General features: G+C 47.4%; 5 protein-coding genes across 5 annotated transcripts; 2 read left to right on the forward strand and 3 right to left on the reverse strand.

Moving 5' to 3' along the window:
• Window positions 1-331: 331 nt before the first annotated feature.
• On the reverse strand, window positions 332-1,932 carry F5147DRAFT_794638 (PUA-like domain-containing protein; the record flags this gene model as incomplete). Its single annotated transcript, XM_041443147.1, has 8 exons — window positions 1,416-1,932; window positions 1,306-1,359; window positions 1,117-1,242; window positions 964-1,057; window positions 858-914; window positions 697-807; window positions 582-638; window positions 332-532 (listed from the first exon to the last, which is right to left on the reverse strand). The coding sequence occupies exons 1-8, from the start codon at window positions 1,433-1,435 to the stop codon at window positions 332-334; spliced, it is 720 nt and encodes a 239-aa protein (XP_041294412.1). The 5' UTR covers window positions 1,436-1,932.
• A 2,397-nt stretch (window positions 1,933-4,329) lies between these two features.
• On the reverse strand, window positions 4,330-5,915 carry F5147DRAFT_108815 (PUA-like domain-containing protein). Its single transcript, XM_041428068.1, has 9 exons — window positions 5,686-5,915; window positions 5,575-5,628; window positions 5,385-5,513; window positions 5,310-5,326; window positions 5,234-5,256; window positions 5,126-5,182; window positions 4,965-5,075; window positions 4,850-4,906; window positions 4,330-4,800 (listed from the first exon to the last, which is right to left on the reverse strand). The coding sequence occupies exons 1-9, from the start codon at window positions 5,739-5,741 to the stop codon at window positions 4,600-4,602; spliced, it is 705 nt and encodes a 234-aa protein (XP_041294413.1). The 5' UTR covers window positions 5,742-5,915; the 3' UTR covers window positions 4,330-4,599.
• Window positions 5,916-6,624: 709 nt separating this feature from the next.
• Window positions 6,625-8,300, reverse strand: F5147DRAFT_108820 (PUA-like domain-containing protein). Its single transcript, XM_041428069.1, has 9 exons — window positions 7,815-8,300; window positions 7,712-7,765; window positions 7,526-7,654; window positions 7,439-7,455; window positions 7,345-7,385; window positions 7,230-7,292; window positions 7,069-7,179; window positions 6,955-7,008; window positions 6,625-6,890 (listed from the first exon to the last, which is right to left on the reverse strand). Exons 1-9 carry the CDS (start codon window positions 7,970-7,972, stop codon window positions 6,825-6,827), a joined length of 693 nt encoding a protein of 230 aa, XP_041294414.1. The 5' UTR covers window positions 7,973-8,300; the 3' UTR covers window positions 6,625-6,824.
• Window positions 8,301-8,403: 103 nt separating this feature from the next.
• On the forward strand, window positions 8,404-9,175 carry F5147DRAFT_108850 (uncharacterized protein). Its single transcript, XM_041428070.1, has 3 exons — window positions 8,404-8,655; window positions 8,712-8,966; window positions 9,022-9,175. Exons 1-2 carry the CDS (start codon window positions 8,505-8,507, stop codon window positions 8,876-8,878), a joined length of 318 nt encoding a protein of 105 aa, XP_041294415.1. The 5' UTR covers window positions 8,404-8,504; the 3' UTR covers window positions 8,879-8,966; window positions 9,022-9,175.
• Window positions 9,176-10,041: 866 nt separating this feature from the next.
• On the forward strand, window positions 10,042-10,807 carry F5147DRAFT_687943 (uncharacterized protein). Its single transcript, XM_041436872.1, has 3 exons — window positions 10,042-10,259; window positions 10,305-10,495; window positions 10,559-10,807. The coding sequence occupies exons 1-2, from the start codon at window positions 10,169-10,171 to the stop codon at window positions 10,466-10,468; spliced, it is 255 nt and encodes an 84-aa protein (XP_041294416.1). The 5' UTR covers window positions 10,042-10,168; the 3' UTR covers window positions 10,469-10,495; window positions 10,559-10,807.
• Window positions 10,808-12,454: the final 1,647 nt, after the last annotated feature.

Consider the following 12,454-nt stretch of genomic DNA (forward strand, 5'->3'; position numbering starts at 1 on the left):
ACCGAGTCATATGTCACTACAACTTGATTCCCCTCACAGCCTATCAGTCATCGGTTGGAACCTGAATTCAACCGCCCATTTTATCAAAAGTCGCGTGCTTATTGGCCATATCATGAGGGTTTGTTTGTACAATATTAATATCGTATCAGGTATTACATCTGCTTCATCTTCTTCCTCGGGGAACATATCTGCCAGTGCACTGTGATATCACACTTTCACTCAAGGGTTATCGTACAAGTTCTTCGTTCCCTTTCCTTGAATTTTAGTTAGCCTTGGCTTGAGCGTGATAAGCATAAGAGGACACTCCCGCATACCGCGTTCACAAGCGAGCTCAACGGCGGAGCTCTCTGGAGGGGCCGTGAGTTCGTTGATCATTATCTACTAAGGCCTCAAGCTGCTGCATGATTCTTTGACGTCCAGTAACTGGGGGCGGCATTGGCGCTGGCGGCTGCACGTCTTCGAAGCCTTGTATTGGCATGTAAAGGCCGACAACCGGTGAACGACGGCGTAAGGGTGGTTGGCCTTGAACTCTCTTTTGATACTGGTCAGTCTAATCAAAGCCTGATCATTAGGAGACTTACCTCCATAAGGTAGCGACAGATGACATAATGACCATCTCTATTCTTCTCTTTCCATGCCTTTGAAGATAAAGTATCAGTGCTCACGGATATATATAGATATTAAAAACAATGTTACACGTTTACAGATGTACAAGCCATCATACCGAAAGCCTTCCCAGGGCGCAAATTCGGATTCGAGCTCGTAGCCCCGAATGACGCGCACGGGTTTGCCTGTTTCGGAAGATTTCTATTGTACCGTCATTTCCCGTCCTCGGATCTATCCGATACAGAACTCACAAGAAGTGCTTCGTTTCCAAAATCCGTCCATTCCTGGTCACGGATCTGCTCGCGCGTCTTGGAAATTACAATCAGCGTCAAGCTATGAAGCACAATGAGAATTTACACGATCACCGGGCTCGTGACCCCCTGATGATTCTAAGTTGGCATACAGTTTTCGTAGCCCGGATTGTGAATACACACCTGAACCTGTATAATAGCTATATGGACAGGTAATATTACCAATCTGGCTCGAAAATAAGTGCCGCTAGATGCTTACATCGTGTCCCCCTCGTCCTTGTCATCTTGGTATTGACCCGAGACGACAATCGAGAAGGCACCCAATTCCTTAGTGCCATGTATACCTGGCTCCGATTGGACATGCACGCCGGCATTATAACATTCTCTGCTGTAAACAGATAGGCAGGTTAGGTAACTGATGTATCAAGCGAGAATCAAGACCAAGCACCGAGTCATCCATGTCGTCCCGACAGGTGCTCCTGGAATTTCCCCAAAGCGATGCCTGCAAAGACACTGCGTGAATAGATATAATTGAGGGAGGAGCACTGAGAGACTTACGCCGGTATTTGGCTAGACATTTCTTTTGGATCTCCAATCTTTTCGTCCCAGACACTGTGTGATGTCTTCGCCTCCAGGTCCTTCTGAGTGCGAACGATGTTTATTGGGCCGTTGGTGATTGTGAGGACAATGGAGATAAGCAGTACTTATAAACTACTATTGCGTCGGAGTTCGAAAGCCGTGACTTCAAGTCCATGGTTATTCGGAATGCTGCATCCTGACTCGAGCTGGGAACAGTGGGAAATGCAGTGAATAATATCCCTGTCCAGTCTCAACGCACCTTCTGTCTTCATAGGGTTTACATGATACGATAATCATCATAATCATATATTCATTCTGAATATCGGCGACATCTACACGGTAGGGCGCGAGCATGGACGAGCTGTAATTCAAAAGATACTACCTTCAGCAGCTGCATTCCCTGACTGAAGGTATCATTGTCTCGATGAATGGCAGGCCTATCTGCAAGACATCAGCGCTTAGCCACCAGCAAACCGGATTGTTTGGAAACTACGACAGTGATCCACCACCAAGGCTATATCGCAAAGTTCACGTGTAGTGATGTTGTTCCAAAGTTTGTGGATAAAGATGGAATATCATGGTGACTGGTATCAGCGATTGGGAAAGTTACCCGTCTAGTGAGTTTAGGTACGGTCAAATATACATCTTACGCACCAGATGGGTATTGAGCATGGGCCACTCGGAGATGATGGACATCTGTCACGTAGCCTACACTAAAAGCTGTGAAGTAATCACGAGGATGTCACATGTACAATGTGCCAGCTCGAGCTTCCAGTAAACTCGACACTGACTTGACCTAAACGCCCATTGTGCCTTGGTGTCAACGCTTCGAGACCTGTTGAGAAACATATCGTAGTGAGTGATGGTTTTGGTTTTGGCCTTCGTTGGATGAAAGCTAGAACGGAGCTGCACGTGATAGTTGATTATGACTTTACCTGTTGCTGTGAAGTAGGCGACATCAGCAATAACGCCCACTAGAAATTTGAAGGACACATCAATCTGGTTTTTGGCGCCATACATCTGCTAGGCGGAGAGCGGATGATGACCGGGTCCAACGGATGGCTCGCTGCGGGTATGTGAATTGAAGAGTGGAGAACAGATAGGACAGGACGGAGACAGTGAGACCATGGTATTGACGGTCTTCAGGCGGTAAGAAAAGAGTTAGCGGAATTGTGGTGCGGTGAGGTTGTGGGACATCGATACAGGCAAGATCATTACGAAATGGATAGGGCATACACGGCCAGTCAGGTCGATCCGCGGCTGGAGTCGATATTGTCGGCTAGTGGTGAGCGTATTTTAAGATGAGACTGCGGCAAGGCAGTTGGATGCGGAGACCGAAAAGACAATCGCTTGGACCTCGCGGAGACAAGGTACCATTTGCAGTGTCATTATGCCGTCGTTTGCTCGCAAGACACGACCATGTCAATTGCGAGTACCGGTAGATACTTGGCAGAGCACTGGATACAAGGACATGGAGCCCTCGACTGCTACTCGAAGTCAAAATCTTGGATGTGAAAACAGGCGAGCTTGTCGCTACTCTCAAAAGACATATGCATATGGCACATGGTGCATTGCCTGGCTTGTCGGACCCAAGATGGAAAACTGGGCCAATTGATGGACTCGGAATAACCATGGGTAAGCTACTACAAAGTACTGAATATGCTAGTGGCCAGTGAGCACGCCAGAGTATAACGAGCGTTAATTAACAATTCGATAAGCTCCCTGCAGCCGTCTATGCCATTGCAACATGGCCGCATCGAATGACGTCACGGCGCGATTGTGGAACCTCGACTCGGACAACAATCAGTCCATCACTTCACCCTCCACCATGCAGAGTCAGTGAACTGCGTGTCATTTTCGGCACATGACCGAAAGCTGCTAAAGGCTGCATACTCTGATACTTCATGAGATGTTTCTGCGATACTACTGTGCGCACTTTCACAAACATTTCTCATTGCATTCAAGCTTATCATACATTCTAGGTTGATGCTACACAACGTCCTGTCCGTCAGCCATGTACCCCGAGGTTTCTTTAATCGCCCACCAAACCGTGCTCACGTACGTCGTTAATGTCTCATCTGGTAGTGTTGTAAGCGCCTCAATCTTCTCCGTTGTCTGTACGACACCGTCCCAACCATCATCATCACATCACGATCGTATGAATCGTGGCCACTTTTATTTTTATCCCTCCCCATACACTCAGATGCCCACGATACGCCATCGCGACCCCGCCCTTTCCACTGGGTCCTAAATCGTCTCTTTGGCAGACCAAGCGATGCAGATATTGAGCCGCATGAGCGTCCGTCAGTAGTAGTTGACGTGCCGTGTTGCCAAACGCGTGCGTTCCTATCTATCTACTCGAATATTCAATTCTACTTGATAACATTTTCTTCTTCTCGCATGTTCGAATTCCGCCTCGTATCACGCAGAGGAACGCACCAGCATGAGAAAATTTGAGGGCATGCTGCTTTCTCTATCTTGTCTCCACACCTCCCATCGTCGCTACCACAACGATATAACACGCTGGGCTCGCTTCGGGCCATTGAATACACTGACGGTCATCATTAATCTACCAGTCTTTGATTACGACGATCTCTCCCGTCATCTGACATCTCATGATGTTATCTCATCCATAATGCAGTCATAACGTCGTTTAATGTATACCCCACATACCAGCGCACATATGCGAACTACTTCCAGAGCTAATCGGTTTGTCTTTGCATATTATGGTTAATGATTTTACAAAGCTCGTTCAGGTATTGTCGCGGCAGCCCCTATGGACGTGCGATCAAAGTGTCTGCTCATCTTTGCATTGATGTTTTTTTTTGTTGGCATGCGAATGCCAGTCTGAGACTTGGTATATAATCGTGTCCTGCTCTAGTGCATATTTTGAGGGCCATCTACTGGTCAAGTTGGAGGGTAATGCATCGAAAGTTGCGGCTGTATATCACAGGGTCTGTTGTACAATACTCATATCAAGGTCATCAGGTATTACATCTGCCTCATCTTCTTCCTCACAGAACATATCTGCACTTCGTCATCATCAGGATGATATCGCACTTTCAATCGGGGGCCTCATTTCCTTTCTTTGGGTCTCGCTGAACCTGGGCTTAGGCGTGATAGGCGCAAGAGGGCCTCACGTATACCACGTTCGCAAGCGAGCTCAACGGCGGAGCTCTTTACAGGGGCCATGAATTCGTTGATCATTAGCCACCAAGGCCGTCAACCGATTCCTGATTCTTTGGCGTCCATTTACTGGTTTTGGCCCTGGCGCTAGCGGTTGCACGTCTTCGAAGCCTGGTATTGGCATGTAAAGGCCGACAACCGGTGAACGACGGCGTAAGGGTGGTTGGCCTGGAACTCTCTTTTGATACTGGTCAGTCTAATCAAAGCCTGATTATTAGGAGACTTGCCTCCATAAGGTAACGACAGATGAGATAATGACCGTCTTTATTGTTCTCTTGCCGTGCCTTTGAAGACAAAGTATCAGTGCTCACAGATATATGTAGATATTAAAAACAATGTTACACGTTTACAGACGTATAAGCCATCATACCGAAAGCCTTCCCAGGGCGCAAATTCGGATTCGAGCTCGTAGCCCCGAATGACGCGCACGGGTTTGCCTGTTTCGGAAGATTTCTATTGTACCGTCATTTCCCGTCCTCGGATCTATCCGACATAGAACTCACACGGAGTGCTTCATTTCCAGGGTCTGACCATTTCTGATCACAGGTCTGCTCGCGCGTCTTGGGTGTTTTAGTCGATGGTCAAGTTATGAGAGCAAAAGGGCAACTTACGCCATCACTGCGCTTGCGACCTCCTGATGATACCGCGTCGGCATACAATCTTGTAGCCCGTATTGTGACTACACACCTGAACCTGTATATAAGCTATATGGACAGGTAAGATTACCGATCCAGCTCGAAATAAGCGCCGCTAGGTGCTTACATCGTATCCCCATCATCCTTGTCATCTTCGTATTGACCCGAGACGACAATTGAGAAGGCACCCATTCCCTTAATGCCATGTATACCAGGCTCCGATTGGCCATGCACGCCAGTATTAAAACATTCTGCGCTGTTTACAGATAGACAGATGAGGTAACTGAAGTTATTAAACGAATATCCACAGTACACACCGATCATTCCATGTTGTCCCGAAAGGTGCTTCGGGATATTCCCCAAAGTGGTGCCTGCAAAGAAAGTGTTTAAACAGTGTGGTCGAGGGAGGGACATTGAATATTGCTAACACCGGCCTATTACAAGAGCCCTTCCTGTGCCTTCGTCTGGGTGTTTCTTCTTTCATCTTCTCGTCCTAAACACTGTTTGATGTCCTCGCCTCTGGGTCCTTGAGTATTCTGTCGTCAGCAACTGTCAAGATGATGGAGATAAACACACGAGGCCAACAATGAGGCTTCTTATACATAGACTGCTGCTCAGTCGGAGTTCGAAAACTGCAATCATCTGGCCAGGGCCGCCAGGCCAAGGTCCGACTCCACCAACGAATAATGATGTGTCGATAATACAGACATTGATTTGCATCTGTTCCTGCGAGACGAAGTTGCATATTTAGATTGTCCCGTAGTTCTGCGTGAATTTCTGAATTGCGCAAGTACGGGGCTACAGACACAAGTTTAACTAAACGTAGACAGACCTAGCAGAGCAGTATCAGCAGACAGACATTCCAAATGATCCTGAAAGCAAGAAAACAGAAAAAAGGTACTGTACATCCGTGACTGGTCCTGCCAGATGGGCGAAGTGAATGAGAAACATGGATTCGAGGTCTTGAAAGCAAGAAAGCAGAGCACCCGGGATATAGTAGGTATTTGATGACTCGCTCAGGAGGGCGACGGGGATAAGAGCGATGAAAATAGGGAAGCTGCCGTGATTTCGAGGTCTTCGAGTAGTAGATCTTCCTCATCTTCATCGTCAAATGGTATGTCAAAATCTTCGTCATCAAGTGATATATCGGTATCTTCGTCATTCTCATCGTAAGAGATGCTCCGCATGGGTCTCCATAGGAGGCTATTGGGCTTGGATTGGCCGGACCACATGCTAGGTCGCCTCTTCACAGGCGTCTTCATGGAAGAGCTCGTTCCAGGGAAGCATCGCTGTTTCTCTTTCTGCAACTCGTTCTGCACCCGCTGGTTGTGCTTCTGCAGCGGGGTTTCAATAGTCACCAGGACCGGCCCCAAAACTTGTGGCTGCACGGTAGATGATGATGATGGTGAAGACGACAATGGTTGGGGCGGCGCTTGGTCGGCGAGTTTGCGCTTCTTAGACGCCGCATCGGCATAGATCGTTGGATCATCTTGGGATGGACATGGCTGAGTATTGCGCTTACGGCTGATCAACGTATGCGAGGGCGAGACGGCAGTATCTGACGTAGCTACGGAGGTGGGAGATGGCTCATGATCGGTACCTCCAGGCGAACGACGGGGCAGGGGGGGTTGACCTGGAACCCTCTGTTGATACATCATCAGTCTAATCAAAGCCCCATAACTTAGAATGCAACTTACCTCTAACCTATAGCGACAGATATCCAGACCCTGAGGATTTTTCTCTTTCCATGCCTTTGAAGGTTTGAGTATCAGTGCTGGCGCATCCTCCATAGATATGGGAAATAACATTACACTTTCGACAGTGTACAGACCATCATAACGATAGCCTTCGGCAGGCGCAAAATCGGAAAGTACTTTGTAGCTTCGGACGACGCGCACGGGGTTTCCTGTGTCACGCGATTTCTGTTCTGCAGTCATTTGGGGATCTCACGTTTAAAGACAGAAAAACTCACGACAAGTGCTTCGTTTCCTGGATCTGACCACTGTTGATCAAAAACCTGCGGACCCAGCCGGAGCTTGAGAATTTTAAATGAATAATCACGCTATATGAGCAAGAAAATGACCTACACGCTTCGGAGGACAGCTATCAGACCACCGCTTGCGACCCCCTGACGCTACCACATCGGTATACAATAGTGGAACCTAGGTTGTGAATACACACCTGTACCTGTATAGTAGCTATATACACGTAAGGCTCAGAATATAATGGTCACGCTTTAAAATGAAGCGGTGTGTGGTAGATACTTACATCGTATCGCCAAAATCCTTGTCATCTTTGTAGTGACACGAAACGACAATTGAGAAGGCGCCGGTTTGTTTAGTGCCATATATGCCAGCCATTAAAGGACGGTGTACGCTAGCATGAGAACACCCTTGGCTGCAAAGACACAAACAAATGAATTCAACTGAATCAAATGAGAATGAAGATACACACCGATCCTCCCATTTAGCCCCAACCGGTACTCCTGGAATCCCCCCAAAGCGCTTCCTATAAAATGGGTGAGTACTGAAGCTGAGGGAGAAACACTAGTACTAACGCCAGGAGGCGGGCAGCTGACTTGGCGATCTTGACGTTCGCTGAGTCTTTGGCCACTGGAACTTTGCTGGGTATGATTTTCTCTCCATCACCATCCATCTCCTCATCCGTGCGGATGGCTTTGACTTGTTCTAGCGGTCCGTCATCGTGACCCATCATGTGTAGCCACTGTGGCGTTCAACGTAACTGATGTTTAACGATCCAGCAATGCATGAGGCACCAATGATACTGCTTCGGAGTTCGAAAGAGATGAGCTTCGAAAAGCCAGACCTAGGGCACGATGCCTCCCATCGACGACGACCGCTGCGAGTGATGCTCTCGATTGTATGGCATGTCGACAACAACACCGACGACGAGCTGTGTATGACAACGGTGGTAACGTGTGTGTGCCACCTGTCTCTGATGGGTGTATCCTCGAGTCGTGGTTATGGCCATTGGATAGCGTTATCTTTATATCTCGCTGTTGGCATTTGCAATGAGTCTGTGAATTGCAAGAAACGGGAATTATTAATATGCATGTTTTGGTTGGTTACCACGATGATGGCCGAGATCATCCCACCGATAAAAATAACCCTACATTCAACAGTTCACGTATATATAATTTGATGACATTGGGTGTATCTCACCATATCGTTATTATTGTCATACTTTCTCTCCTTCTCATATTCTTTCTTGCACAATATACCACCATATGGCCCGCCCCTTTAAACCACCCCCGCTGGCCAGGGATACTACTGGCTTTCGATGCAACTCACTCAGCGCGTATGCATGGAAGCAATGGACTATGTTTGAGGCCACCTTTGCTATATGTGGTCTGGAACCTTGGGAGAAACTTGTTTTCGGTGAGTACCCCATGTTCGATGACCTCCAACCACTCTTGACCGTCATCCACATACAGTAATTGTCATGTCTCTACTCACTTTCCTATTCTTTACTGGCCTGTCTCGGGTAATACCCAGTCAGTTGATCTCACTACTACCTCGCATTGCATACTATCTCTGGGGCGACGAGCGTGTACTAAACCACTGGATGGATCATGCGGCAGCCAGTGTGAAGGAGCTATAGCCTGAGGTTTTTAATTGGCAGATGGATGTGGGTGTACTTTACGTTGTCTGGATTGAGGCACAAGGGGAGCATCACGTTTACCTGTCAAGTATGTCTCTTAGCATTTGATGCAGCCCTTGAAAAACTCACGCTGATTTTCATAGGGAGATTGAAGCTACTGTTTAACTGTATTATGTCTCTCGTACTTTATTCTTCCATCATTGTCTTATGGATTCTCCGTCCGCGTAACTTTATATCTCAACTCGCTGAAATACCTGCCAGTACAATCCAAATCCGACCAACGGTGATAAATCTGACAGCTCCGCACCACCACAGATCACACCTATGTACCTCTATGTAGCTCTTACTACACCATGTACAAAACTACGTTTCATTTTTCGACATCAACAAGAGCCTGATACTTAGTATGAGCGGAAATGTTGAATCATTTGCTCACAAGGTGAAACAGAGATGCATATGGTTTAGAACGCAGCGACCTCACGAGCAGATAGCTGGACATAAGGGTCAGGGCTACCTTGGGGCTAATACTAGCAGATCATCACCTTTTGAGTTGCGCCAATGATTTCCGGGCACATTGCCAGAAATGATCAAGCTGACCTGCCAACACATCATGATTCACAATCACTCGTGCTATGATCACATAAGAAACATCGAGACCAGCAGATATTATAGCTCGTTGACATACTTTATAAGTTCTGGAACAAAAGATTGTCCATGTCAACACACGGCACAACAGCGGGTTGCCTTGCAAGTTGGAACAAAGCAAGCAGTAAAGCTTGCGATGGCCAACGGCGTCCGCATCCCGCGCGTGAGTTGACAATGTGTTGTGCGGGTCAACTTTTTCGCAATCAATGATTTGAATGGCTGAGAGTAACGTTACCATTTCAGGGCCGGTCGTTATCACAGCACTTGCAACGAAAGAGACCTACAACTCCAACTCAAAGTTAGTAAAAAGGATGGCCACTGCAACTCAAACATACCGATATTGGCCTTCTTTCGTTTGCTCGGTCTCGGATGAAGTTGGCTCATGACAAACGTGCGATGCGCAGCGATGACAGACTGCAGGATACCCGTAACCCATTGATCAGGCCTCAGGGGTGGGACTTGTAGCGCATCACGTGCCAATAAATCACGACTTCGATTTCCGCCAATTTCCGCCCTCTTGGGCAGCGTGATTGGATTAACTCAAAGGCGGACCATAACTTAAGTACTCGTTTTCTTTTGTAGAACCATCTTCTACCCTTGCTTGCCTGCTCTTCAATTACAATCGCTCCCTAACTATTTTTCGTCATGGTGAAGGACTACTTATGGAGGCAAAGAGTCAAGTTCGAGTCGACCTTGGCACTGTCTATGCTTGAGCCTTGGGAGAAACTTCTCTGCTGTGAGTTCCATCTTTTCATGTCGTAATTTTCTGATCTGTCCGCAGTGATCATATTCTCGCTTTTGACGATGTTGGTGATGATTGGACTGTTCCAATACTTGCCGCAACATATTATGGTCATGCAACGACGGGCCATATATTACCTCTGGGGTCAGGAAGGAGACGTATTTCGCTCATGGGTGGAGACACCTGGGCTGAAAGAGCTATAGTACGTGCCTAATTTTCCACTCATGGAGGTGCGAGCGTTCTGGTGTTTCATCTGCCTTCATGCTTACCTACCGACACATTTGTCTTCTTAGATCTTCCCCTATGCTATCTATCTGGATCCATACCTTCCATATCCTTGACTCACCTACGTATACCTCCTTTGTATACTCATACATGACTACAAGAAACTCTTATTGCTGAACCAATTTTGGTGCGCTCCATCATACAGCAGCCACGTGATGACCCAATGATACTACAAGTTATTGGGTTGCAAGACACTTGTTGAGTTTTCTTCCCTGTCCAGCCCGCAGAAACGCACTTTTTTTTTCTCATCGACGCTGGGTAAACAAAAATCAAACACGCAAGTAGTCACGCTCTTTACCTCACCAGCTCATAGTACGTTTTGCCAGTATGTCACGCACATCGGTCCTCTCGGACGCGACCAGCTTCCGCAAGTGTGTATGACGTTATAAAATCATGCCTAATAGTAAGACTACATTTGGAATATCCATATGCTTGAGCTCGGGAGAAGCTCGTCTTTGGTACGGTTTAGCCGGCGCTTCTGTCTTCCCTCCCACCGTCCTCATTCGTAGAAACACGGCAGTCGTCATGACACTCCTTGCTTTTTTGTTTCTCACTGGCTGCGTTCGCTACTTGATATAGATATCCCGGTATTTCGTTATGATCCAGTATAAACTCTCTTATTACCTCTGGGGCGATGAAGGCGGAGCATATCGGCATGGACTCTGAGCATGTAGACCCAACCAGAACTTCAGAGAGCTATCGGTATAGAGCGTTGACACGACAACCCGCCATTAATAAAGTTATCTGATTCCGCGACGACAGAGAATCTGCTATTTTCAAAGTTTTCTGAATCTGCATGACGTCGGGGCGGTAAAGATCCAGCAAGTAGAACGCCTGCTTGTCTAAAAAAACGACAAGTGACTTTGTCACAAGCCGACGAGCTACGATATCGGATAAGATATTTCAACATTGGTTAAGCTTTTAGAAATTTTAAGTAAGGAACAAAGATCTTCGTTGTGGTGTTGTGTTTATATTGGAAGATGGACTTCAACCAAGTTTGCACCTACCACCATGAACCGATAGGGTTTCTCGCTTCTCAGCCGCGGCAATCCTACGCCTTGTACTAACCTTGACTATTTGCATTACCTCGGGGCGAGTATAGCTATCCTCGGGCTTTTCGAGTCCAGTGCTTCCTCGATCACAAACCACGACGCAGGCTGCCGCCGATCGATTTCTCGGATCCTAGTCCTAATATTATGGGCTCAGGTGACTCTGCAGTCCGCTGGCTGAGTACTGCAAGGTTGGAAATTTTGGTCTTGCTCATACATGATCACGGACTATATGCAATTAACACAGCTCCACCAACGTTTTTTCATCAAGTCTAATACATGGGCTCTGGTCTCCGCCTGTAGCCAGCACGGAGCTCGATCAACGCAGCTAGCAGAACAGCCAGGAACAAACATATCCAGAGTGTGTCGGTCTGGTGCTGAGTGCCACCGCGTGTTGATAGCACGATGTCTATCATGTGAGCCACTCGATGACAGGCTTTCATGAGCACACGCACAAAACGGCGTTCTCAGCACTTGAGTGCACCCAACGCTTATGCTGTCACCAACGCACGTACCTGATTTTTTATGAACACAGGATCCGTCATCATTCTACACTTGCATTTTTCTTCACACTTACGCCCCTATACTTGCTCACAAAATACATTGCGTCGTGCCAGCTGTCACGTCGAAGCTAGGAGTGTAGGGTCCCTGGGCCTGGGAATAGCCAACGCTCGCTCTCCAATCTGACGCCGTTTGATAAAGAGTTAAAATAAGAGAAAGACAGATCCGCCCGCTAAACCTATACAGCGCAGTCCGCCACCGCTGTTGGCAAGCCAGTGTCCGTTCCCAAGACAGGCACGTCGGCGTGGGTCGCGTTCTGTACAGAATTTCCAAACAATTCCAAATTCATCGACT

The sequence above is a fragment of the Suillus discolor genome (assembly GCF_016758755.1).
Source record: "Suillus discolor strain FC423 chromosome Unknown F5147scaffold_19, whole genome shotgun sequence".
NCBI lineage: Eukaryota > Fungi > Basidiomycota > Agaricomycetes > Boletales > Suillaceae > Suillus > Suillus discolor.

What these genes read in the sequence shown, in the direction of transcription:
- F5147DRAFT_108815 (XM_041428068.1), bottom strand. Translation starts at nt 5,741, where the DNA reads ATGAAAGAAGAAACACCCAGACGAAGGCACAGGAAGGGCTCTTGTAAT. An exon ending in GGGACAACATGGAATGATCG is followed by an intron (nt 5,514 to 5,574) that starts GTGTGTACTGTG and finishes ATCTGTAAACAG; the next exon opens with CGCAGAATGTTTTAATACTG. An exon ending in TCTGTCGTTACCTTATGGAG is followed by an intron (nt 4,801 to 4,849) that starts GCAAGTCTCCTA and finishes CAGTATCAAAAG; the next exon opens with AGAGTTCCAGGCCAACCACC.
- F5147DRAFT_108820 (XM_041428069.1), bottom strand. Translation starts at nt 7,972, where the DNA reads ATGATGGGTCACGATGACGGACCGCTAGAACAAGTCAAAGCCATCCGC. An exon ending in TCAGCTGCCCGCCTCCTGGC is followed by an intron (nt 7,766 to 7,814) that starts GTTAGTACTAGT and finishes CCCATTTTATAG; the next exon opens with GAAGCGCTTTGGGGGGATTC. An exon ending in CAGGAAACGAAGCACTTGTC is followed by an intron (nt 7,180 to 7,229) that starts GTGAGTTTTTCT and finishes ACTGCAGAACAG; the next exon opens with AAATCGCGTGACACAGGAAA.
- F5147DRAFT_108850 (XM_041428070.1), top strand. Translation starts at nt 8,505, where the DNA reads ATGGCCCGCCCCTTTAAACCACCCCCGCTGGCCAGGGATACTACTGGC. An exon ending in TTGGGAGAAACTTGTTTTCG is followed by an intron (nt 8,656 to 8,711) that starts GTGAGTACCCCA and finishes ATCCACATACAG; the next exon opens with TAATTGTCATGTCTCTACTC.
- F5147DRAFT_687943 (XM_041436872.1), top strand. Translation starts at nt 10,169, where the DNA reads ATGGTGAAGGACTACTTATGGAGGCAAAGAGTCAAGTTCGAGTCGACC. An exon ending in TTGGGAGAAACTTCTCTGCT is followed by an intron (nt 10,260 to 10,304) that starts GTGAGTTCCATC and finishes ATCTGTCCGCAG; the next exon opens with TGATCATATTCTCGCTTTTG.